Below are 27,976 nucleotides of genomic sequence, written 5' to 3' on the forward strand. Positions count from 1 at the left end.
GTATATGACTGAGTGACTAACACTTGCTCTCATGTAGTTTATGAATCTAGTGAGGAAGATAGAAGTAGGCAAATGATTGTAACATGAAGTGATAAGCCCTGAGATGGGAATGGATTGGGGTGATCTGAGAATTCATGGGGTGAGTACCATGTCCTGAGATGACAAGTGGTAAAAAACAAAAAGATGACTTAGAGGGGGAGGCAACTAAGCTCAGTGCTGAAGGATGGGAGAGTGTCATGCAGGTAAATTGTTGCAGAAGAAGAAAGAGGGACAGAGGTGGAAGCAAGCATGGTTCCTCATAGGAGCTCTCAAGAGCTTAGTCTTCCTGTGTGTGATGGGAGTGGAACAGGAGATGGGGCAGAAAGGCAGGTAGGGTCCAGCTGGAATGGGCCATTTGTGCTCTGCTGGGTAGTTTAACTTCTTCCTAAAAACAAGTCTTTTTAAAGCAGGGTCAGATTTACTTTTCATAAATGAAAATAAATAATAAGTGTGCAATGAAAATAATGACTGAGGCGGAACTATGGCATGGAGCTCGCCTTTTTCCTTTAAATGTCTATTACTCCGGTCAGTGTTTAATGCTAATGGTGCCACCTGTGTCCTACTTATTTATGTTTTTAACTATGCTTCCGGTGTCTTTCTCGCTTATAGGAAACTCTACCCAGTGCTGTCCCTTTGTTTCTTCTTTTAGGTAATTGTACTTTAAGCACTGATGAGGCCTATTAAGAAATTGATTTCTGATTACCAAAGTTATAGTGATCAGAGATAATTACGGCCTTAGTACTGTTAAGCCGGTCACCACCTCTCAATCCTCGTTTCCTTGATGTGTGTGTCCATTTGACTTAGCCGACCTCTCCCTTTCTTCATCCAGGACAACGCTCACCCAGCTTTCCACCTTTTTCGCTGGCCACTCCTACTTGGTATGTCTTGCTGGTTCATCCTCACTCCACTTCCCCCTATTCCCCACCACCCCAACCTCTGTCTTAAATTTTGGAGAGCTCACCTATGAACCTTGTCTCATGTTTATTTATATTCATGTTCTCAATGATCTCATCCAGCTTCATTGCTTTAAGTACTTTTTATACACTGGAAACTTAAAACTTCATTATCTCTAGCCCAAAATGCCTAATTAAGATTTCCACCTGGAGGTTAAGTAGACACGTCAAACTTTGCATATAAAAATCAAACATTTGGATTTTCTTACTAAAAAATATCCTCTCTTCTCAATTAATGGCAGCTCCATCCTTTCAGTTGTTACCACAGTAGAGTCTGTTTGGTAAGGTTTTATTGTGGAGAGCATACTTCTCCTTAAGGAATTAATAGATAGGAATTTACTGCGTTCGTGCCAAGTCGTTTCAGTTGTGTTCCACTCTGTGCGACCCGAGGACTGTGTAGCCTGCCAGGCTCCTCTGTCCATGGGATTTTCCAGGTAAGAATACTGGAGTGGGTTGCCATTTCCTTCTCCAGGTGAAATAGATGTTGAGCCCCTATTTATCATATCCAACCATTCTTTTCAATTAAAATTGTAATTCCTTTATTATTATAGGACAAAAATCTAGCTGTATTTTACTAAGATCTTAAATTATACAGGATAAATATGACAGAGATTTAGTCATTTCATGTCAAAGTATGATCCAGTAAAGAGATTCTAATTTGAGAAATCACCAGGGACCCAGGCTTCTTCCTTTTTAGGCTTGGCCATCCTTCAGGTTCAAGATGGCTCATCCTTCTGTCCAAATGATGGAACACACGCCTCCACTTTTCTAGAGCACAGTCTGAGTCTCACCTCTGTTGGGTTGGCCAACAGTTCACTTGAGGTTTTCCGTGAGATGTTATGGAAAACTCTAACAAACATTTCTGGCCAGCCCAATATTATTATTTTTTTTTTGCTAAATCCCATTGATCCCTTTTTGCATGATCATACCTAATTGCAAGGGAGATAGAAAAATCTTTCTTCTGGACCATCTTATGCTCAGCTGTAAGTTCTAACATTAAGGAAGACGGGCAGAATAGACATCGGGGAATACTAGCATCCTCTGACTTAGTGACATCCCTGACTTCAGTCTTCACACCACACAGCCAATCCATTGTCAAATCCTGCTGGCTGTATCGTCAAATTCGATCCAGAATCTAACTGTTTTTCACAACTGCTGCTGCTGCCATGCTAGTCTAACAAATAATTCTCTCCCCTGAATTTTTACAGTAACGTTTTTTTTTTTTTTAGCAGTAACTTTTAAATAGCCTTCCTGTTTCTTCCCTTACTTCTCACCCAAGTCTAATCTTGACAGAACAGCAAGAATTAGCCTTCTAAAATATAAATTGGATATTGTTGTTTAGTCGCTTAATCGTGTCTGACTCTGTGAGATGCCATGGACGGTCACCTTGAAGCTTTCTCTGCCCATGAGATGAGATTTCCCAGGCATACTGGCATGGGTTGCTATTTTCTTCTCCAGGGAATCTTCCTGACCCAGGGATGGAACTCGCATCTCCTGCACTGGCAGGGGAATTCTTCACCATGGAGCTACCAGAACTCCAGAAATTGGATATTCCAGTTCCAGTTCAGTCGCTCAGTCGTGTCCAACTCTTTGCGACCCCATGAATCGCAGCACGCCAGGCCTCCCTGTCCATCACCATCTCCCGGAGTTCACTCAGACTCACATCCATTGAGTCAGTGATGTCATCCAGCCATCTCATCCTCGGTCGTCCCCTTCTCCTCCTGCCCCCAGTCCCTCCCAGCATCAGAGTCTTTTCCAATGAGTCAACTCTTCGCATGAGGTGGCCAAAGTACTGGAGTTTCAGCTTTAGCATCATTCCTTCCAAAGAAATCCCAAGGCTGATCTCCTTCAGAATGGATTGGTTGGATCTCCTTGCGGTCCAAGGGACTGTCAAGAGTCTTCTCCAGCACCACAGTTCAAAAGCATCAATTCTTCGGCACTCAGCCTTCTTCACAGTCCAACTCTCACATCCATACATGACCGCAGGAAAAACCATAGCCTTGACTAGATGGACCTTAGTCAGCAAAGTAATGTCTCTGCTTTTGAATATACTATCTAGGTTGGTCATAACTTTTCTTCCAAGGAGTAAGCGTCTTTTAATTTCACGGCTGCAATCACCATCTGCAGTGATTTTGGAGCCCCCCAAAGTAAAGTCTGACACTGTTTCCACTGTTTCCCCATCTATTTCCCATGAAGTGATGGGACCGGATGCCATGATCTTCGTTTTCTGAATGTTGAGCTTTAGGCCAACTTTTTCACTCTCCATTTTCACTTTCATCAAGAGGCTTTTTAGCTCCTCTTTACTTTCTGCCATAAGGGTGGTGTCATCTGCATATCTGAGGTTATTGATATTTCTCCTGGCAATCTTGATTCCAGCTTGTGTTTCTTCCAGTCCAGCGTTTCTCATGATGTACTCTGCATATAAGTTAAATAATGAGGGTGACAATATACAGCCTTGATGTACTCCTTTTCCTATTTGGAACCAGTCTGTTGTTCCATGTCCAGTTCTAACTACTGCTTCCTGACCTGCATACAGATTTCTCAAGAGGCAGGTTAGATGGTCTGGTATTCCCATCTCTTGAAGAATTTTCCACAGTTTATTGTGATCCACACAGTCAAAGGCTTTGGCATAGTCAGTAAAGCAGAATAGATGTTTTTCTAGAACTTTCTTGCTTTTTCCATGATCCAGTGGATGTTGGCAATTTGATCTGTGGTTCCTCTGCCTTTTCTAAAAGCAGCTTGAACATCAGGAAGTTCACGGTTCACGTATTGCTGAAGCCTGGCTTGGAGGAGTTTGAGCATTACTTTACTAGCATGTGAGATGAGTGCAATTGTGCAGTAGTTTGAGCATTCTTTGGCATTGCCTTTCTTTGGAATTGGAATGAAAACTGACCTTTTCCAGTCCTGTAGCCACTGCTGAGTTTTCCAAATGTGCTGGCATATTGAGTGCAGCACTTTCACAGCATCATCTTTCAGGATTTGAAACAGCTCAGCTGGAATTCCATCACCTCCACTAGCTTTGTTCATAGCAATGCTTTCCAAGGCCCACTTAACTTCACATTCCAGGATATCTGGCTCTAGATTAGTGATCGCACCATCATGATTGTCTGGGTCGTGAAGACCTTTTTTGTACAATTCTTCTGTGTATTCTTGCCACCTCTTCTTAATATCTTCTGCTTCTGTTAGGTCCATACCATTTCTGTCCTTTATCGAGCCCATCTTTGCATGAAATATTCCCTTGGTATCTCTAATTTTCTTGAAGAGATCTCTAATCTTTCCCATTCTGTTCTTTTCTTCTATTTCTTTGCATTGATCGCTGAAGAAGGCTTTCTTATCTCTTCTTGCTATTCTTTGGAACTCTGCATTCAGATGCTTATATCTTTCTCTTTTCTCCTTTGCTTTTCGCCTCTCTTCTTTTCACAGCTATTTGTAAGGCCTCCCCAGACAGCCATTTTGCTTTTTTGCATTTCTTTTCCATGGGGATGGTCTTGATCCCTGTCTCCTGTACAATGTCATGAACCTCATTCCATAGTTCATCAGGCACTCTATCTATCAGATCTAGGCCCTTAAATCTGTTTCTATGTTACTATTATCTAAATTCTCCAATGGCTCTCAGTCTGACTCCAAGAAAAAGCCAACATCCTTGGAATCTCTTATATGCCATTGCCCTGTTACTGCATTCATTGTCATCTACGACTTTCTTTTCCCTTAGTCCTCTCTACTCCAATCACACTGCCTTCCTTGAACACTCCAGACATCACCCTGGTCTGATCACTTTGCACTTCCTGTTTCCTCTGCCAGGAAGAGTCTTCTCTGTTTATTGTCATTCTTTTCAGTTTTGCTAATTCATCTCCCTAAGAAACATTCCAATTGACATTCCTTTCATCAGGATATGAGAGTCCTTGTTTGCCTCATCCCTGCCCACAATGGGTAGTATTGTTTTTTTCTACCTTTGCCAAATCACTAGATGGGAAACTATGCCTTTTTGTTTTCAATTAGGTTTTCTTTGGTTACTATTTATGTTGAACATTGTCTTCATTAAATTTGGGAGCTTTTAAAAAATCTTTTGCCAAATTATCACAGTTTGTTACCATTTTGCAGGTTGATGAAGTGACAAAGGTAATTATTCTTAAAATAATCTCTTTAAAATAAAAAATGTAAACATATATGTTGTATTTAGAAAACAGCATTTTAATGAAAAAATTTTTACATATGCTTTTTCCTTTTAGGTTCAATCTGATGCTGCACAGAACTATACCATCTTCTATTCAATAAGTGGGCGTGGAGTTGACAAAGAACCTTTAAATTTGTTTTTCATAGAAAGAGACACTGGAAATCTGTATTGTACCCGGCCTGTGGATCGTGAAGAATACGATGTTTTTGATGTAGGAGCTTTATCAATACACATGACTCTTAAGTGATTAAACTCTGTTTCTCCTGATACTCCGTCTACTCTTTCCTGTCTTCTGCACTCTCTTTTTTGAGGGCATCTTAAAGACAAAGGAAATAGATTGTATAATATTTTGGAATGCTTGGTCTGCTCTTTATCTCAACTTCTGTTAGGTAAGCCTAAAATGAAGCCAAGAAATTTAATTGCATTTGGATGTAAATTCCAGCAAATTTCCAAAAGTTAGTTTTGTTTCTGAGGTTTTCCTTCTCTCTTTGGTCATGGTCCTTTCTCTTCTCTCTAGGACATGGCCACAGTTGATTGGAAGAGTCATCTTCCAATGTCCCTCTTTTGCTCCTTTTTTTTTTTTTTCTTTCTTTCTTGGTATTTCTTCAGCATGTATGATTATCTGATGATATCTGAGAACTACATAATGTAGCAAAAGTGGGAGACCAAGCCCAAACAAGGCACAATAAGTCAGTATACTGATAAGGATGCTGCTGCTGCTGCTGCTAAGTCGCATTAGTCATGTCCGACTCTGTGCGACCCCATAGATGGAAGCCTACCAGGCTCCCCCGTCCCTGGGATTCTCCAGGCAGGAACACTGGAGTGGGTTGCCATTTCCTTATATCAATGAGGAATAAGTCACTTAATTTTCAGTGTAATAATTCAGACAATTTTCAGCATGATATAATAAATGCTCTAGGGTTATGTAATTATTCCTGTGGTTCAGGGGAGCTGATTCTCCATAGAAAAGAGGGCTTCTCTTCCTAAAAGAAAAAGGAAGAGGTGCTAGGTAAGTAAAACATGACTGATGGTCACCATGTGACACTTTGCTTTTGGCTGGAAAATTTTCAATTCAGTGTTATAATCACATGCTAAAGAGAAATATATTCTATTTGACTTTACACTGCTTTTGGTTAACCAGTAACGCAGAAGTAAATGTAGTGGTTTTGTGAGAAAACCTCTTACAAATATGTGATCTATGAGGTAAAATAATAAAGGAGCTTAGTAGTGACAAAATTTGATAATCTTTACTTTATTTAGATGATGTAGTTTGGATTTTTCCCACTGCAGTGAAGTGACTTGTTTCTCCCTATATGATTTTATGATTATGGGGAGAATAAGGACTATAATCCACCCTGCTATATTCACATTTAATTCCTTAGTCTAATGGCCTGACACGCTGTATTCTCTGACACACTGTATTCTGATCTAGGATTTATTTGAAGTGTAGCCACTTCTACCAAACACTGAGTAGTTTGAACTATAATATTAACAGTGATAGTCTTTCTACCTTCAATGCTTTGATAACTAAAGAAGTATTAAATAGAAATTTTTAGAATGATTTATTACTGAAAAGATTTGCAGAGAAGTTAGTAGATAAAGCATAGAATTTTTTCTTGCTGGAATCTTTCAAAATGGACTGTTCAGTTTGCTTTTCACTATTTTACAGCTGATTGCTTACGCGTCAACTGCGGACGGATATTCAGCAGACTTCCCTCTTCCACTGCCCATCAGAGTGGAGGATGAAAATGACAACTATCCTATTTTCACAGAAGCAATTTATAATTTTGAAGTTCCAGAAAGCAGTAGAATTGGTAAGACAACACCGAAGAGCAAAATATGCTGTATTAAATGTTTATATACATTGTTGGAGAGATTGAGTTTTTACTCAATGCCAGATCATTGTGAGATGACACTGGACTCATATCTACTTAGTTGGATGCATATAATCCCATCAGATTCAATCAATGTGTAATTTACAAGGTACTGTAGGAGTTTGATATTATAGGCTTCCTAGGTGGCTCAGTGGTACTGAATCCACCTGCCAAGCAGAAGATGTGAGTTTGATCCCTGGGTCAGGAAGATGCTGGAAAAGGAAATGGCACCCCATTCCAGGATTCTTACCAGAAAAGTCTCATAGAGAGAGCCATGGGATTGCAAAAGAGTTGGAAATGACAGTGACTAAACAACAGCAACATAGGAGTTTGTGGTGTTGCCGGAATACCAATGAATTATAAAGGGAGATAACAGTTATTCAAGCTTTGTACCATATTTTGCTTTTATACTTCATTTCATTTTATTATTATGTGGGTTTATCATTATCCCCAGCTCCAAGGGAGGATATGCAGTGTAGACTCTAATAAAACTAAAATCAGTGTAGATATTTTTATTAGGTTTTATATAGGAAGGTGTTGAATGACATCCACTGAGTATACAGTTTTTTAAGCTCCTATTTATGTCTTCTCTTTAAAGTACTGTTTTACTACTCCCAGTTTAGGGTGAATACTGAAATAACTTTAAAGAAACGTGCATCACATGTTCTCCATCCTAAACACCTGCTCTCACATGAGGGAAAACCATATGTTTCACTTTAGTTCGCCCTTAAATGTGGCATTCTTGATGTCTTCTAGACTTGAAATGTGAAAAATTGTTGTTCGTGTATTTGTTGTTGCTTGGCTGGGTTCAACTCTGCAATTCTTTGGACTGTAGCCTGCCAGGCTCCTCTGTTCATGGGATTCCTCAGGCAAAAATACTGGAATGGGTTGCCATTTCCTCCTCCTGGGGATCTTCCCGACTCAGGGATTGAACCCACGTCTCCTGTGTCTCCTGCATTGCAGGCAGATTCCTTATTGTAGAGCCAGCAGAGAATTACCTCTTGCAATAAAGTTGAAAGGAAACGAGCTGAACCATAAAGCAGACTTTACCAACTTGCTTATTAATGTTTCTAGTATAGTTATTTACATCTTCACTGGATTCTTACAGCTGCTCTTTCTTTTTATATTTTGCTTTGATAATTTGGTGTCATAGATGTTAACCTCCTTAGTACTCACATGGTACAATTAAAAAAATAAAAATAGTTGATTTGGAGTTTAGGAAGCCTAGTTTTTGATTCAGGGTCTGTTATTATTTCACTGTGAGAACTCACTGAAGTTCCTTTGAGTTCACTGATCTATAGAATGAGTTTAATTATGTTAGATGATTTAAAATGTTTTTAACCTCACAAGTCTATGACATTTTACATTTTTCTATTTTCAAAGAGGGATTATTGGTCTTAGATTTTTTCTCTAGCATTCTCTCTCTTTGGTAGTAACAGAGAAAAATTGAGGATACTTTGATGCCCAGATTAACCCAGGATGCTTTAAGCATCTCACACCAGTAGGTTCAGACCAAGTTAAAGCTGTATTAGTCTAAAGGTGTTCCTTGAATTTATTTCACACACACATGCTTTGGGCAAAGGATGCTCAGCTAATACTGAAGTATACACTTGTGGAAAAGAATTTTCAAGTCAAGATTTTAGGACGATTTTATGTAATAAGTAAAGGTGTTCTATATCCAGAGAATTAAAATAGTGTTTATGTCTTCCTGTCAGTGAAATTGCAGAAAGAAAATTTATATCTTACAAAGCTTATAAATAGTTTTCTATGAGAAGATAATTTATTTTCTTATAATAAGATTATTACTTCATGTCTTCATACTGATCCACTGCAAAAATCTTTTTGTTAGTTATAAATATGTATTTGGACATTCTCTACAAATTTATATCTATATTTGTATACATACTGGAGAAGGAAATGGCAACCCATTCCAGTATTCTTGCCTGGAGAATTCCATGGACAGAGGAGCCTGGCAGGCTACATATATATATATATACATATAAAAATATATATATATACATATATGTATATTTAAGCACAAATACATACACATATATAAGGTTTAAAAATATAATGACAAAATTATTAAAAATTAATACTTCCTTGCACTAATACTTTTACTTGCTTTTATTTCCTCAAATATAAAATTTCAATGAACATATGTATCATGTATATGATTGTATGTGTCTATATATTGTTCCTCAGGCCAGCCTCACATACAGGGCTATAGGTAAAGTGGATTTATGTATTATAATTTCATGGGAACACTCTTTTTACACTTTAAAATGCCATATGTATGTCCTCTTTGATACCTGAAATCTTTTACCAGAGCAATATTCATACTTTCCATACTGATGAAAAATACCAGTAGCTCCAACTGAAGCAACAGTTGACTTAAATTCTCCCTAAATAGTAAATAGTATGAAATAAGATAACGTAGGGCTGGCAGCAATGGGGTTTGGATACTAATCTGGTGAAAGAATGAGGCAAGTCAAGAATTAGCAAAAAGAAAATCGTAGAAAGGAGAGACTGAGATGTGAAAGGTCAACATGATCATCTATCCAATTATATTCCAAGTCAACCTTGATTAATTATTAATCAAAACTCTTGATTTTGAAAACTCTGATTTACTTTAGAGATATGGTTTATCTCTCCATATTTCAATATGTGGGAATACGTGTTGAAATTATTCTTAGATGCTATTTATATGTTTTTCAGTAAATTTACTTTCAAATAGTTTAAACTGTGGACAAAGTAAATCTTGATTCTTAGCATTAAAGTTTTTCATGTTATAAATTTGAAGTCATCTTCACCAGTACTATGTAAAGATGGAATATTGCTGGTAAGAAATACAACTTAAATGAAGTTTCCACTATCAATGTTAGACTTTGAGAAGTGTAGCTACGCCTAAACATATTTTGCAGTTCTGAAAAGACTCCTTTTTTCTTAAAAAAAAAAAACCAAACATGTAGGTACTACTGTGGGAGTGGTTTGTGCCACGGACAGAGATGAACCAGACACGATGCACACGCGCCTGAAGTACAGCATTTTGGAGCAGACACCAAGATCACCTGGGCTGTTTTCTGTGCATCCCAGCACAGGTGTGATCACCACAGTCTCTCATTATTTGGACAGAGAGGTAACTTTCACAATCTACAGATTTATTATTTTACTGGAGGTTGAACCCACTACCTCCAATTTACTATAATTGCTATCCTATGGATTAGGCATGTGTGCATGCCCAGTCATGTCTGACTCTTTGTGACCCCATGGACTGTAGCCCACCAGGCTCCTCAGTCCATGGGATTTTCTAGGCAAGAATACTGGAGTAGGTAGCCATTTCCTACTCCAGGGGATCTTCCCGACCCAGGGATTGAACCTACATCCCCCGTGTCTCCTGTATTGGCAGGTGGATTCTTTACCACTGAGCTACCTGAGAAGCTGGTGGATTAAGAGTTTCTCATTTTATTTTACTTAGGCATAAGACAATAAGAATTCCTGGCTATATTATTAAGACTTGTTATAATATGATTTCTATTTCCTTATATAAGAGAAACCATGAGAGATAGAAGTAAAAATCAATTAGTATTCAGGAGTGAGAAAAAGATATTACTTATGAAAGTTGATATTATTGAATATTGTTTTAGTTCTTGTGTATGACTAGTTGGTTCTAGCTCAGTGTTCCAGCTCAGTTCTCATGTAGGACAATTAGTTTTGCTTGTCCCATGAGTATAGATCACACCCTGATCCCTGTCCTGTTATTATAGATAAGTACTTGGAGAAGGAAATGGCAACCCACTCCAATGTTCTTCCTGGACAGAGTAACCTGGCAAGCTACAGTCCATGGGGTTGCAAAGAGTCAGACACGACTTAATGACTAAACAACAGAAAAAAACCAACATTTAATCAGGAAAAGATTAGTTAAAGTAGATGGATTGTCAAAAATTTGCAGCACTATTTGGATGATATTAAGAGTGTATTGTTATGTGTATAGCACTTAATGCTCAAATTCTTTATGCATAATTTTAATTCATCTTGATAATTTCCTTGTTGGATTAGGTAGGGATTACATCCACTCTATGGAGGAGAAAGGTGACAGTCAGAAGGATGGATTGACTTGCCCTGGTCAAATTACTGCACTGTATTTTCTGATCTTTCATTGTTGCTCTTATACATTTCATCAGCCCATATTTAATCCAGAGTTTTGCATTATTGACCAAAGCAGATCAATCAGTTTCACATGTACAAAGAAGCTTTATTATAACACTTCAGTGGTTATAACATAAATGGAAGGATCGATATGACTGGGAGAGATATTAAAACAGAAATCAATGGTATTTGATCCCAGAGCAAAAGGGAGGGATGGTGAGAACATATCAAAAAGAATTAAAAAATTACAAAGCTTTTATTTATTATTATTTTTATTTTTGTGGGATTGTGACATTCTATGTGATAAAACGCACAATGGTCATAACAAATGGGAATGTTTGAAGGGAATTATATGAATATATTTTTGTATCTGTGGGATGTGGTAATCAAGTGAAAACAAGGATTTTTCCTAATTTTTCAATATTGACAAATGAGACTTATAGTAAATAAATAAATTAGGGTTACACAGCTTGTAAGATACAGATTTGGGATCAAACCCCAGATTTGCTCACTTGATCAAAAAAAATCGAATGGGATTTTGTGGGTAACAACCATGAAATGTGTTGTAGGGGACAATGCAGGAAGTAAAGAAATGAAAAAGGGAAATGAAGAAACTTCATTTAGAGGAGGATCTCAGAGAGTTCCAGAGCTTTTGGAAGGAATAGTTTGGGATGGGAATGTTAGTTTCCACTGTAAAAGAAGGATGAGTAAAATAAAGACCAAGGAAGGGATAGAGGGAAATAGAAAATGATGAAAAATAAAAGAATGAAAGGAGTGGCTAAACAAGAGTAAAATGAAGAGAGGGCAACAGGGGTGATTGTGCCACAAACCAGTGAGTCCATTTCAGCATCAGCACACTATCTGCAAACTCCAATCTCAGAGGTCAACAGTGATCACCTAACTGCCTAATCCAGTGGTTAATTATTAAAGCTCTATTGCTGGCAATTATGAAAACTCTCTCTTCTCTTGGATTTCTGGTTCTCCTCCTGCTTCCCTGATCTTTTGTTTTGAGCATCTGTCCTTTGCTTATTCTTCTTACTTCTAAGCATGAAATACTAGTGTTCCTTACATCCTCTGCTTTTCTCATCCTTTATTCTCTCCCCTGATAACTCAGTTGGTAAATAATCCACCTGCAATGCAGGAGACCCTGGTTTGATTCCTTGGGCAGGAAGATCCTCTGGAGAAGGGATAGGTTACCCACTTCAGTAGTCTTGGGCTTCCCTTGTGGCTCAGCTGGTAAAGAATCCACCTGCAATTCAGGAGATCTGGGTTCAATTCCTGGATTATGAAGATCCCCTGGAGAAGGGAAAGGCTACCCACTCCAGTATTCTGGCCTGGATAATTCCATAGACTGTACAGACCGTGGGGTTGCAATGAGTCTGATACGACTGAGCGACTTTCACTCACTCTTTCCCTGGAAATTTGATTCTTGCCATAATTTCAATCACTCTCCAGCTACTGCTGACCCCAAGATTGGTATTTCAGTCCTTGAGCTTCCCTTAAGTATAAGTCTATCTATTCAGCTGTCTTCTCGACCTTTCTCCTTAGACTTCCCGTGTGTGTGTGTGCACTCACTCATGTCAGACTCTTTGTGATCCTTTGGACTATAGCCCACCAGCCTCCTCTGTCCGTGGGATTCTCCAGGCAAGAATACTGGAGTGGGTTGCCATTTCCTCTAGGGGATCTTCCTGACCCAGGGATCGAACCTGGATCTCCTGAGTCTCTTGCATTACAAGCATATTCTTTACCACTGAGCCGTCAGGGAAGCCACTCTGCTTCCATTAGATTTCCCACAGGAATATAGAATTCAATATACACCAGGAAAAACTCATTTTTTTCACTCCTCCTTGCCAACCTTGCCAGTACTTTCCTCCTCAAGGAATCACTGTCTTCCTGTATTGGTTGGTGATACCTCTGTCTGCCCATCTATCTAAGTAGGACCCCAGAGCAGCATCCTCAGCCCCTCTTTCTTTCGTAACTATGCATACAATCTGTTCTCAAGTCAAACTGCATTTTGACTTATAAATAACTTTCCTATCACCCTTGCTTTTTGTTCTTATTGCTAATGCCCCAGCTTTTGACTGTTTCAGGAGGCTTCAACAGGTTCCTTGGAATTCCAGCTCAGTTCACTCCCAATTATGCTCAACCTTCTTTAAAAACATTCTTTCTAAAACTCAAATGTTCCTATTTTTTACTCCCCATATGACTCCCATAAAACCTTCTATTACCTGCAACCTAAAATGTAAATCTACTTTCTTACTATGGATCTTTGTCACTGAAGCTCTGCCTACTTTCAGCTTTCTTCCTGTCTACCATGCTTTTGGGTGTATACAAATAGGGAAGTCAAGTAAAAGCATGGATACACATTAATAGAAGTGTGTGCCACTGTGGTTTCCTTTATACATCCAAACAAAGGTTTTCAAAACTAATTACATATTTCCTTTGTTTTCAGGTTGCAGACAAATACTCATTGATAATGAAAGTACAAGATATGGATGGCCAGTTTTTTGGATTGATGAGTACAGCAACTTGCATCATAACAGTTAAAGATTCAAATGACAATTTGCCCACTTTCAGACAAAATGCTGTAAGTGGATAATATAAAAATTGATTTCTATTGCTGTTTTTAATTTAATCTGAATTAATAAAGTATTTATCATTCTTCAAAGTATCTATGCTTATTTTATCAATAAAATGAAACAGATGGCATATAAATCTCTTTTATTTATTCATATTGGTATTTATATTATCTTTCTTTTGTTAAAGGCTATGGTATTAGTCTTCATTTGTAGCAAAGTTCTTCATTCATGTAAAAGTAACCCTTAATAAAACAATGCTTTCATGATTCATGTTTTGAAATAATCTAGGCAAAAGCTTTAAGAACAAGTACTTTTGGAGTGAAAGACATGTTTTACTTTCTTTGTAGAAGTTTCCCTTATAAGATAAGGTTTTAATGAGTTCTCTCTGTTTCAGTATGAAGCATCAGTCGAGGAAAACATGGTCAATGTGGAAATTCTAAGAATACCTATAGAAGATAAGGATTTGATTAACACTGCCAATTGGAGAGCCAATTTTACTATTTTAAAGGGCAATGAAAATGGACATTTCAAAATCAGTACAGACAAAGCAACTAATGAAGGTGTTTTGTCTGTTGTAAAGGTACAGTAAATAATGAATAATTGACAATTTGGCAAGTTTTTTTTTTCTTTTGCTTTTATTTTTTAAAATTAATTTATTTTAATTGGAGGCTAATTACCTTACAATATTGTGATGGTTTTTGCCATACATTCATATGAATCAGCCATGGGTGTACATGTGTTCCCCATCCTGAGCCCCCCCTGCCACCTCCCCCAACATCCCATCCCTCAGGGTCATCCCATTGCACCAGCCCTGAGTGCCCTGTCTCATGCATCAAACCTAGATGGCGATGTATTTCACATATGATATTATACATGTTTCAATGCTATTCTCTCAAATCATCCCACCCTCGCCTTCTCCCACAGAGTCCAAAAGACTGTTCTTTACATCTGTGTCTCTTTTGCTGTCTCACATATAGGGTCATTGTTACCATCTTTTTAAATTCCATATATATTTGCATTAGTATACTGTATTGGTGTTTTTCTTTCTGACTTACTTCACTCTGTATAATAGGCTCCAGTTTCATCCACCTCATTAGAACTGATTCAAATGCATTCTTTTTAATAGTTGAGTAATGTTCCATTGTGTATATGTACCACAGCATTCTTATCCATTCATCTGCTGATGGACATCTAGGTTGCTTCCATGTCCTGGCTATTGTAAACAGTGTTGCGATGAACATTGGAGTACACGTGTCTCTTTCAACTCTGGTTTCCTTGGTGTGTATGCCCAGCAGTGGGATTACTGGGTCATATGGAAGTTCTATTTTCAGTTTTTAAAGGAATCTCCACACTGTTCTCCATAGTGGCTGTTCAGTTCAGTTCAGTCACTCAGTCATGTCCAACTCTTTGCAACCCCATGAATAGCAGCACACCAGGCCTCCCTGTCCATCACCATCTCCTGGAGGTCACTAAAACTGATGTCCATCGAGTTGGTGATGCCATCCAGCTATCTCATCATCTGTTGTCCCCTTTTCCTCCTGCCCCCAATCCCTCCCAGCATCAGAGTCTTTTCCAATGTATAGTGGCTGTACTAGTTTGCATTCCCACCAACAGTGTAATAGGGTTCCTTTTTCCCCACACCCTCTCCAGCATTTATTGTTTGTAGACTTTTTGATAGCAGCCATTCTGACTGGCGTGAGATGGTACCTCATTGTGGTTTTGATTTGCGTTTCTCTGATAATGAGTGATGTTGAGCATCTTTTCATGGTGTTTGTTAACCATCTGTATGTCTTCTTCTTTGGCCCATTTTTTGATTGGGTTGCTTATTTTTCTGGAATTGAGCTGCAGGCGTTGCTTGTATATTTTTGAGATTAATTCTTTGTCAGTTGCTTCATTTGCTATTTTCTCCCATTCTGAAGGCTGTCTTTTCACCTTGCTTATAGTTTCCTTCATTGTGCAAAAGCTTTTAATTTTTATTAGGTCCCATTTGTTTATTTTTGCTTTTATTTCCATTACTCTGGGAGGTGAGTCATAGAGGATCCTGCTATGATTTACATCAGAGAGTGTTTTGCATATGTTTTCTTCTAGGAGTTTTATAGTTTCTGGTCTTACATTTAGATCTTTGATCCAGTTTGAGTTTATTTTTGTGTATGGTGTTAGAAAGTGTTCTAGTTTCATTCTTTTACAAGTGGTTGACCAGTTTTCCCAGCACCACTTGTTAAAGAGATTGTCTTTTCTCCATTGTGTATTCTTGCCTCCTTTGTCAAAGATAAGGTGTCCACAGGTGTGTGGATTTATCTCTGGGCTTTCTATTTTGTTCCATTGCTCTATATTTCTGTCTTTGTGCCAGTACCATACTGTCTTGATGACTGTAGCTTTGTAGTAGAGCCTGAAGTCATGCAGGTTGATTCCTCCAGTTCCATTCTTCTTTCTCAAGATTGCTTTGGCTATTTGAGGTTTTTTTTTGTATTTTCATACAAATTGTGAAATTATTTGTTCTAGTTCTCTGAAAAATACCATTGGTAGCTTGATAGGGAGTGCATTGAATCTATAGATTGCTTTGGGTAGTATACTCATTTTCACTATATTGATTCTTCCAATCCATGAACATGGTATATTTCTCCATCTATTTGTGTCATCTCTGATTTCTTTCATCAATGTTTTATAGTTTTCTATATATCAGTCTTTTGTTTCTTTAGGTAGCTTCATTCCTAAGTATTTTATTCTTTTCATTGCAACAGTGAATGCAATTGTTTCCTTAATTTCTCTTTCTGTTTTTTCATTGTTAGTGTATAGGAATGCAAGGGATTTCTGTGTGTTGATTTTATATCCTGCAACTTTACTATATTCATTGATTAGCTCTAGTAATTTTCTGGTGGAGTCTTTAGGGTTTTCTATGTAGAGGATCATGTCATCTGCAAACAGTGAGAGTTTTACTTCTCTTTTCCAATATGGCTTCCTTTTATTTCTTTTTCTTCTCTGATTGCTGTGGCTAAAACTTCCAAAACTGTGTTGAATAGTAGTGGTGAGAGTGGGCATCCTTGTCTTGTTCCTGACTTTAGGGGAAATGCTTTCAATTTTTCACCATTAAGGATAATGTTTGCTACGGGTTTATCGCATATGGCTTTTATTATGTTGAGGTATGTTCCTTTTATGCCTGCTTTCTGAGGTTTTTTTTTTTTATATCATAAATGGATGTTGAATTTTGTCAAAAGCTTTCTCTGCATCTATTGAGATAATCATATGATTTTTATCTTTCAATTTGTTGTGATATATCACATTGATTTATGAATATTGAAGAGGCAAGTTAAGTTTTAATATATTAGTGGTTTAATCAATTAAATGGTTTCAGATTATACACTTTATGAGTTGTAAGATAACTTAATCTATTTAGTCCAGCAGTTCTGCTTTTATGCTGTCTTTCTTCTATAATTTTGTTATCAGTTATTAGGCACCTACTTATGCTTGAACATTCTCAATTATTAAGGATCTTGACATCTCCACTGGTAGCTTACTCCATGTCTGGAGAGCTCTGATCCTCAGAAGGTCTTATTTATACTGTGTCTAAATTATTCTCTCTATAACCCATGTCTTGGACCAGGTTTTATATCTAACGCTTTACAGAACAGGTGTAATGCTTTGAAAAGGCTTTTATGTCCTTTGAGACTTACCCTGTCTAGGATAAATATTTCCAATTCCTTTAACAATAGTTAAATGATATAATTTATTAGATCATATTGTTCTCACTCTTTCTCTTTTGAATATAAGCCTGGGTGTAGTTGATCTTTTTAAAAGGTGATATCGAAGATGAGATATAGTATTACCTCAAACAGCACTGAATAAACATACTCTTTGTTCTATATAATGTACTGTTGGTTGCACTACTACATTCTAGGATCCATATTATGAGGGCAGAAAAAGGTCTTTCTGGAAAGACCCTTGGTTTTGTGTTCTTAACCCAGAACAAGAAAGAAAATTGTCTTGTAGTTTAAAGCACTTACTGTGTGCACTAGTGTTAAATGTCATTCTGAGAACTGTACAGAAGAGAAAACTTAGTCTCAGATACATTAAGAAACCTACACAAAGTGACACAGCTTGGATGTAGTAGAGACAAAATCTGAGTCTATGTTTCTTTGATTCCAACTTGTTGTTGTTCATTGGCTAAGTCATGTCTGACTCTTTGTGACACCATGAACTACATGCCAGGCTTCCCTGTCCTTCACTGTCTCCCGGAGTTGACTCAAACTCATGTCCATTTAGTCAGTGATGCCATCCAACCATTTTATCCTCTGTTGCCCACTTCTACTGCTTGGTCATATTTTTTCCAGCTGAATTATAGTTGTTTTAATAACATATTTAATACTAATATTCACTGTTATTCTTTCAACTTTGTGACTTTTTTCCCTTGGTCATTTTAACATAGAGCATCTTTAGTTCCATCTTCACATTACATTTTCTAGGGAGTTGTTAGCATCTTAGTGCAGGTAAGGGATATTATGGAATATTTTTGGACAGTTTTTTTCTGTTGATGAAACAAAAAGATACCCTGTGGTTGAGGAGAATTCATAATTCTTCAATAATCATTGTTTCATCTCACCAGATTTCTAATTTTGAAGAGTTTAAGCCACTAAGGCAATATCTAGCTTGAGCCTTAAAAATTACATAAAGAAACTCTAGGGCTTATAGCAAGTGACTCTAGATCAAACAAACTGCACTTTTTCCAGGGCAGCAGCTGTTTTGTAAATTCCTATCCATTTCTCATCACTAGCAGATGCTCTAACTCTCAGCATGACCATAGCAATGCATGTAATTTGTGAGAGAGTGTTCATTAGCAACAAATAAACAGACATCAGTCCTTTTTCTCTCTTGGTGATACATTTTCTGAGCTTTTAATAAAAGAGTCAAAAAGAGTTTCACATGCATTTTGCAGATTCTAAGATTCAGAAATTTTTTTGACTTCTTATTGGACTAGTATTAGTATGCTTCCCAGGTGGTGCTAGTGGTAAAGAACCGACCTGCCAATCCAGGAGATGTAAAAGACAGAAGCCTGGTGGGCTATGGTCCACAGTGTCGCAGAGTCGGACATGACTGAAGCAACAAAGCACAGCACATTAGTACTTCAACTTGATAATACTCAGGTGTGGAGAAAGGTTTAAATGAAAAATTTTGCTCTTCAGTTTTGATTTTGTTTAGTATTTAGCCAGTGATTATTTAATAAGCAGAAAAAGAATCAAAGAAAAATTGTTCTAATGTAGAGAACAAACGTGATTGCCAGGGGGGAGGAGGAGAAGAGGAAAGATGGACTGGGAGTTTGAGGTTAGTAGATGCAAATTATTACATATAGAATGGATAAACAACAAGGTCTTACTGTATAAAACAGGGAATAATATTCAACATTCTGAGATAAACCATTGTGGAAAAGAATATAAAAAACAATATATATGTATAACTGAATCACTTTGCTGTATAGCAGAAATTAATACAACACTATAAATCAGCTATACCTCAATAAAAAAGAAAATGCTTTAGTTTTTCAGTACAGTAAAATAGTGTTTTCTAGATTTAGCTTGATTTGCTGTATAAAAATCAGCTGTAATTAAAGAATTGGCTCAAAAGATTTCAGAGGCTGGTGAATCAATTAAGCATAATTGTAGTCGTGTGGTTAGGAATACTGACTTAAACCAGACTACATGGCTTCAAACTCTAGCGCAAGAGTTTCTTTTGGCCATGGGAAAACCAATTTATCTCCTCTTCTCTTTTTCCTGCTTTGTAAAATGGGGATGATGATAATAATAGTGCCAACTAGCACATATATTTTTCTTGGGTGTGTGCATGCTAAGTTGCTTCAGTTGCGTCTGACTCTTTTGCCACCCTATGGAACATAGCCCGCCAGGCTCCTCTGTCCATGTGATTCTCCACGCAAGAATACTAGAGTGGGTTGCCATGCCCTCTTCCAAGGGATCTTTCCAACACAGGGATTGAACCTGTGTCTCTTACATCTCCTGCATTGGCAGGTGAGTTCTTTACTGCAAGCATCACCTCCTCTGCATTTTCACTGTGAGAATTTCTTTGGATAAACTACAAGTGATACCAAAGTATAATTCTCAAATTGTCAAACATAAAATTTTCATGCAAGTAGATGATGAACAGGGGTAAAAATTTTATTCAACAAAGAAGGAATTGGCAAAAAGCCAAAGCAGATTTCTAAGAAGAAATGAGAACCTGTGTGGATTTTGATAGAAGGAAAAGCTTAAATAAAGATTGCTTAGTTGTATGCCTTACAGGACAATTCAAACATGCATTTGAAATATGGTTTCTATCAGAGATAAAATCACTGCACCATTTCAGTTTCAAGTCAACATCTAATTTTATAAGAGCCCTTGTCAGTGGAAAATATTAATAGTAAGTTGAACATTCTCCATGAGTCAGATGACCCTTAAGTTCGTCTTCTAAACAAGGCCAGAATTCTGTCTTGTTTTTGTATTATCTTCAGGTTCAGAATATTTTCCCTTTGTAAGAATGAGCTATAGAAATATTTTAGGAATTGGATTCCACAATTTTCAGGCCTCTTTTGCTAAAATCGTAGTGAAAAATTACCTCTCTTTAGCGAAGGAAGAAAGTCAATATTGGCTAAATGGGAGCACAGAATTTATGCAGCACTGTTCATAGTGACAAAAGTTCACTTGTTATTTGAAATACCTAATGTATTTTACACTGATGTTGATATACTTGTCCTTTTCTTTTTTGAAAGCCACTGGATTATGAAGAAAACCATCAAGTGGTCCTGGAAATTGGAGTGACCAATGAAGCTCCATTTACTAGAGATGTTGCACTCAGGATGACAACCATGAACAGAGCTGTGGTTACAGTTCATGTGAAGGATCAGGATGAAGGGCCTGAATGCCGCCCTGAAGTCCAGTATATACAGATTAAAGAAAACTCCGCAGTGGGTTCAAAGATCAATGGCTATGAGGCATATGACCCTGAAAGTAAAAGTTCCAGTGGTTTAAGGTACAAAGAAATCTATAACCACATACTTACAATGTATTTGTAATGATTGAGACACTAATATATCAATGCATTTTATAGTGCTAAAATCATTTTTATTTTTTATTAACAGGTACAAAATATTGCATGATCCTAAAGAGTGGATCACCATTAATGAAGGTTCAGGCTCAGTACAGACTTCCAAAACTTTGGACAGGGAGGTTATAACACCCAAAAATGAGTTGTATAACATTACCGTCCTGGCAATAGATCAAGGTAAAACACGAGTTTTCATTTGGGATGTTACAGAAGAGTTAGAGAATAAACTGCAGTTATTTCTGGGCAGAATTACTCCTGTGCTATGTGCGTGTCTGTGTGCTCAGTCTTATCCTACTCTTGGGACGCTATGGACTGTAGCTGGCCAGGCTCCTCTCTCCGTGGGATTTTCCAGGCAAGAATACTGGAGTGGGTTGCCATTTCCTTCTCCAGGGGATCTTCCTGACCCAGGGATCGAACCTGAGTCTCTTGTGTGTCCTGCATTGGCAGGAGGATTCTTTACCTCTGCGCCACCTGGGAAACCCATATTCTTGTGCTGAAACTGAAGTCTTAGTCGCTTAGTTGTGTCCTACTCTTTGTGACCCCGTGGACTGTAGCCTGCCAGGCTCCTCTATCCATGAGATTCTCCAGGCAAGAATACTGGACGGGGTAGCCATTCCCTTCTCCAAGGGATTTTCTCAACCCAGGTATCAAACCCAGGTCTCTTGCATTGCAGGCAGATTCTTCACTATCAGAGCCACCAAGTAGATAGAGTTCTTAGAAATTACTTTAAAGATTGTTTCTATTTATTTTAACCATAAGACAAGGTGAAACTGCTGTGACATGAAACCATGCCTTCTTTATCTTTGTGCCCCTAGCATGGCAACATCTTACAAGCTTATAGATTTCTGTGTCAGAGGGCAGAGGTGAAACTCAAGTCTAGGACTAGATGAAATGGTCTCACCAGCCTCTTCTAGATCTCTTTATGTCTTTTTAAATTAAATCATTAAATAGCTCAGCTGACTATAGAGTCAAAATGATTTTTTCTTTACATTCTGTTCCTTAAGGAAACCCAGAATTTCTCAACCCTGGCTAACTATGAAAATAATTGGGGATGTTTAAAAGTAATTTCAAGGTATAGACACTATCTTAGACCAACTGAATTAGAATCCCTGGTCTGGGAGCCTGGACATCATATATTTAAAAAAAAAAATCTGCCTAGATGGTTAAAATGCATACCAGGATTAGAAAAGCTTTTCTGTGGTCGCTTTACTCTTTCTAACATTTGTACCAAAAGGAACCCAAGGAACTAGAGAATTTGAGATTCAGACATTTATTTTTACTTTTTGGTAAAAATTCTGGTAAAAGGTTTATGGGCAGTTATATGTGATACTATCAACAGCACAGTAGTCATTTTAGATGCTCTACAGGTTTCATTTATCCATCTACCTTCTTATTTGCCATTTTCTCTAATTATCAGTTTATTTATTTAAAAAACCCAGAGCTTTCCTGGTGGCTCATTGTTTTTAAAAAAAAAAAAAAAAAAAATCTGCCTGCCAATGCAGGGGACTGGTCTGGGAAGATCCCACATGCTGTGGGACAACTAAGTCTGTGTGCCACAACTCCTGAGCCCATGTACCCCAGAGTCCATGCTCGGCAGCCAGAGAATCCAGTGCAATGTGAAGCGCACTGCAATTAGAGAGAGGCCTCGGCTTGCCACAACTAGTGAAAGCCCACGTGCAAGCAATGAAGACCTGGCACAGCCATAAATAAATACATAAAATTAAAAAATTTAAAAAGCCCATGCATATTTAGAATCGAGCTGATTTTTTTTTTTTTCCTTAAAAAACTGTGAACTACACTCAACTTTTTTTCTTTCTTCCTAGATGGTAGATCATGTACTGGAACCCTTGCAGTTAGCATTGAGGATGTGAATGACAATCCACCAGAAATACTTCAAGATTATCTAGTCATTTGCAAAGCAAACATGGAGTATGTTGACATTTCAGCTATTGATCGTGACAGTTCTGTCAACGGTGCTCCATTTTACTTCAGCTTGGCAAACACTTCTCCAGAAATCAACAGACTATGGACGATCACCAGAGTTAATGGTATTTTATGAAAAATAATGATTTGTATGCTCTGAAATAACTGAGGCTGTGTTTACTGCTTTATTCACATGAAACATAATGTAAAATGGGTTCTCGAGAACAGATTTTAGAAGGCTAACTTTAACTTTTGCAAATATTGTATGGGGCCTGTGTTATATATTATATTAATACATAAAATGAAAACAAAACTCATAATTTTTATGAAGGCAAAATTTGCAGTTACAACAAAGACAAAAACCCTTGTTAAACTATGGGGCAACTTATTATTAAAACAAATTGCTTTTGCTGTGTTTTTGAAGTTACTACAGTAAGATGAAGAAAAAACAGAAGATGGGCACCTTAAATTTTAGTGTAAGCAAACTCTGGAAATGAGCTATCTGGGTATATGCGATAAGCACTCTGTGATGTTCTGGAAGGAAACATGGTAGGCTATGGATAGAGACCAGCCACTGAAGCCTGCAGCGCAACCTAGTCCAATGGTAGTTTCTAGAGGCTTCAATTTTCTATGTTACAGCCATAGATCACTACTGATTTGTTACTATGCTATGCTCTTTCATGCAATTCGACTGTTGCATATGCTGTTCCTTCTGCCTAGAATACCTCCTTCCCACTTCTTTGTTGTCGTTGGTTAGTTGCGGAGTCATGTCTGATTCTTTTGTGGCCCCATGGACTGCAGCTCACAAGGATCCTCTGTCCATGGAATTTCCCAAGCAAGAATACTGGTGTGGGTTGCCATTTCCTTCTCCAGGGGATCCTCCTGAGAAGGAAGGATTGACTCTGCATCTGCTGCTTTGGCAGGCGGATTCTTTACCACTGAGCCATCAGGGAAGCCTGCCCACTTCTTAGCTTGGTATTAATTCATAATATTTATGAAGAACCTACTATCCACCTATTCTGTCTACATATAATCTTCATGTTTTATGATTATCTGTTTACCTTTCTGTTCTAATACATGACTTCCTCAGAACATTCATAACCCATCTGTGTATTTCCAGCACCTAATTCAGTGCTTAGTAGATACTAACTCCTTAATAAATGTTTGATAAACAAATATGCATAAAAGAAGGAAAGTACCAGGGCAATAAGTAAGCATTGGTGTTTAGAAGGTTTTAGTAGGAGAGCTTGGCAGGAGGAAGGATGGAATCTGGTGGTGAAGGGCCTTCTGTACCAGCCAGACTGACCTTTGTATGGCTGGTGATAGCAGGTACGCATTGAGAGTGTGCATGCAAGGCAATGCTGTATTGGATTTATGTCTTTAAAGAAGTGACAGGGATAACAATTAGGAGGGTAATCTGAAGAGGACAGAGTTGAATGGCAAGAAAAGTCAGAGGCTGCTGCGCTAATATGAATGAATGAGACATAGATATGGCTCAGCTTGTGGTCTTGAGGGACGAGAGGGACTTGAAAGGTTTTACTTACGGCACAATATAATCCTGCAAAAGTTCCAAATAACCCTCAGTGGTAATTCACATTCCTCTGGGGAGCTTTGGGTCTGAGGTACAGCCAGAAATCTTTGAAGTTCTTAATAGCTGTAACAGTGCATTTAAGAAATGCTTAAACATTACAGATCACTTCCAGGAGGTACATTGCCGTATTTTGTCATTTCATTTATTACAAAACCCAAAAGATTGTCATTGCCATTGAAAGTGTGTGGAGCTTTTGGTCAGTTGATAATATGGATCATTGAAATAAGGTAACAAGATCATGGGGGAAATATCACAGTTTGTAGAAATTTGTGTTGTTAGGATATAACTATATCCATGTTGATGTGAGCCTACCTAGCCTGGAGGATGTTCATTAGCTTTCTGGTATTGAGATTACTTCCAGAGGGAAGGCGTTATTAACCAAGGGTCTGTTGTGTTTTGAAAAATTGTCTTATACCTAAAGACAGTGGACAGGTACCAGGAGGTAAATAAATAAGAGAATACGAACGTGGGACATCTGTTATGTATAACTGGTTGGTGTTAATTTTTTATGAGTATCGTAACCTGCTACTTTAGAGAAATGCTTAGAGTGTATGTCAAGAGCCAATCTAGCGTCATTAGCTTGTTGATAAGAGAAGAGATAAGGGGGTATTAAATATTGCTGAAATGCTACTGGGTCACTGCAATGCCAAGTTATTTCTTCAAGCCTCTCTTCGAAAAAGTTATAGTGGGTGACATATATACGGTGGTATTAGTACTTGAAAAGGTTGAAGATCGTCACCTTTCTTTATCCATTTTCACGTGGCAGGTAGTTCCCCGAGAATGATATCTTTAAAAAATAGAGGTGGTAGAACAAATTTTAAAGTAGGAATCCACGTTCATTAAAAATATAATTCCTTTATTTTCTTTCAGATACAGCTGCCCGTCTTGCATATCAGAAAAATGCCCAATTTCAAGAATATTTCATTCCTGTTGCTGTAAAAGACAGAGCAGGGCTATCTGCAACAAAAACCTTGAGAGTGAACCTCTGTGATTGTACTAACCCCTTTCAATGCCGGAGCACTGCACGGAGCGCGGACGTGATACTTGGCAAATGGGCGATCCTTGCCATACTTCTGGGCATAGCACTACTTTTTTGTAAGTCCCTTTACTTACCCAATGTCAACATAAAAGATAAATATGAGTGCAAGAAAAGGTCTTTAAAAAGAAATCTTGTCCAACCATCCATCAGACATGAGTCCCCTTTACAAATTCCTTTTTGTGTGATTTTCTGAGTTCGGATTGCCTCTTTCTGTGAGAGGTAGCAAGATCCTTTTTGAGATCAGAGACTTCATACTGGGACAGAACCATTGAAAATTCCTTAGATCGTGCCAAACCCGTCATGCTGTAGCTTTTATTTCTTGGTCCTCGTACTACCCCATTTAAGGTCAAATCAAACAATCTAAAAACTTCTGCCACATGCAAGTCCACCAAAAGCCACTTGCATTTTACATCATTTCATTTCAGTTACAGATTTGTGGGAGATGTTCAAATCACAGCAGTATTTCTTCTTAGTTGTACCCTACCAGCTTTATTAAATTCTGTTAACCTCCTTCTTATCAGTTGTATAGTTCCCAATAGTGCCATGTTTTTTCTTGTCTTTTCATTTCCATCCAGTCCTTCAGCCTATTTTAGCTGTTGTTCCTTTATTCTGTGATAGGACAAGTGGTTAAGAGTAAGACTCTGGAACCAGACTGTCTGGTTTTGGACTCTGGCTGTATTATTTTTAAGCTGTGTTATATGGGGCAAGTTACTTTTTACTGTGCTTCAGTTTCCTCCTCAGTAAAGGGGATGACTGTAGCAGCTTATTTTCTTATTTATTTTTAAACAAGTTTTATTTATCTATTCATTTATGGCTGTGCTTGGTATTCATTGCTGCATGCCTGGGGATTTTTCTCAAGTTGCAGTGAGTGGGGGCTACTCTCTAGTTCAGTGCGCAGGTTTCTCATTGCGTGTATTCTCTTGCTGTGGAGCATGGGCTCGAGGGCATGCACTTCAGGAACTGTGGCATGTGGGCTCAGTAGTTGTCACTCACGGGCTCTAGAACATGGGCTCAGTAATTGTGGCTCATGGGCTTGGTTGTCCCACAGCATGTGGGATCTTCCTGGACCAGGGTTTGAACCCATGTTTCCTGCATTGGCAGGTGGATTCTCTACCACTGAGCCACCAGGAAAGCCCTATAATAGCTATTTTATGGGGTAACACTGAAGATTCACTGAGTTAATGCATATGAAGAGCTTAAAACAGTGCATGGTACATTTGTAATGTGTTCATTGTTTTTCATCAACTCAACAAAATAAATACTAATATATGTTGAAAAAGAGAAAGTGAAAGTCACTCAGTCGTGTCTGACTCTTTGCGACCCCATATACAGTCCATGGAATTCTCCAGGCCAGAATACTGGAGCGGGTAGCCTTTCCTTTCTCCTTACTAGCTGAGCCACAAGGGAAGCCCAAGAATACTGGAGTGGGTAGCCTATCCCTTGTCCAGGGGATCTTACTGACCTAGGGTCTCCTGCATTGCAGGTGGATTCTTTACCAACTGAACTATCAGGGAAGCCCAATATATGTTGAGCACCTACTATATACTGGAAGTGTCTAGGTGCTTGGGTTTCATCAATGGACAAAGCAGATGAAAATTAACAAACCAAAACAAAGTCTTCCTGTGACAGTAAAGTGATAAATGAATTAAACACCCTGGAGGGAAAAATGGAGCGAAATAATTAGGGTCTATAGTGTGGTAGAGTGTGTATGGGTGAGGGTGGGGTTGAATGTTAGTGATGGTCATTTTCAATAGGTGGTTGGGCCAGCCTAAGTGAGAAGGTTATCCTTGATGATTTTTGAAAGAATCAGCCAAGAGCTTTTGGTCAGAGGGTAAAGTCAGTTCAGAGGCCCTAAGGTGAGGGAATGCTTAGAGAAATCAAGGAAGGCAAGGAGCTTGAAGTGGCTTGAGAGTAGGGGATGAGGGAAGAGGAGTAAGAAATGGAGCCAGAAAAGTAGCAAGGGGCCACAATGTAACTGGGGTTGGTCCACTTTCCATTTCCTCCTCCAGGGGATCTTCCGGACCCAGGGATTAAACCTGGGTCTCCTACATTGTAGGTGGATTCTTTTCCATCTAAGCTACCAGGGGAAGCCCCTGTAAAGGGCCAGCTAGTATATATTTTAAACTTTGCAGGCTGTATGGTTTCAGTTGTAACCAATCACATTTGCTCTTGTATCAAGAGAGCAGCCATAGAAAATATTTAAACCATTGGCATGACTGTGTTCCATTAGAATTTGATTTATGGACATTAAAATTTGAATTTCATATACTGTTCACATGTAATTAACTATTATTCTTTTGAAATTTTTCAGTCATTTACAAATATAAAAACCACAGCTCATGAGTGATACACAGCATGGTGGGCTGGATTCAGGGCTATAGGCTGGCAATCCTTGGTATGAGGGCTTACTGAACCTTGTAAAGAATTGTGGTTGCTGTTGCTATTAGTTTTATTATCACATATTCCAGCTTTGTACATGAGGTAGAATAAGAATTCTGAATATGTAAATTACAAAGTAAATTTAATTAAGATACCTGGGGAGATAACTCTATTCTGGGGTGGGCGGTGG

The 27,976-nt window shown here is 38.2% G+C and overlaps 1 protein-coding gene across 1 annotated transcript in view; it reads left to right on the forward strand.

Annotated features, from left to right (window-relative positions):
- The window catches only part of DSC3 (desmocollin 3), a 52,014-nt gene that overhangs the window by 12,188 nt on the left and 11,850 nt on the right, over positions 1 to 27,976 (forward strand). Inside the window, exons 5-13 of the mRNA XM_052660472.1 lie at positions 5,222 to 5,377; positions 6,836 to 6,980; positions 10,013 to 10,179; positions 13,642 to 13,776; positions 14,163 to 14,348; positions 20,520 to 20,779; positions 20,889 to 21,031; positions 22,678 to 22,902; positions 25,239 to 25,463. Of these exons, the coding sequence (XP_052516432.1) occupies positions 5,222 to 5,377; positions 6,836 to 6,980; positions 10,013 to 10,179; positions 13,642 to 13,776; positions 14,163 to 14,348; positions 20,520 to 20,779; positions 20,889 to 21,031; positions 22,678 to 22,902; positions 25,239 to 25,463 (1,642 nt within the window). The remainder of the gene's footprint in view (positions 1 to 5,221; positions 5,378 to 6,835; positions 6,981 to 10,012; positions 10,180 to 13,641; positions 13,777 to 14,162; positions 14,349 to 20,519; positions 20,780 to 20,888; positions 21,032 to 22,677; positions 22,903 to 25,238; positions 25,464 to 27,976) is intronic.

This window comes from Budorcas taxicolor, chromosome 22 (assembly GCF_023091745.1).
Source record: "Budorcas taxicolor isolate Tak-1 chromosome 22, Takin1.1, whole genome shotgun sequence".
NCBI lineage: Eukaryota > Metazoa > Chordata > Mammalia > Artiodactyla > Bovidae > Budorcas > Budorcas taxicolor.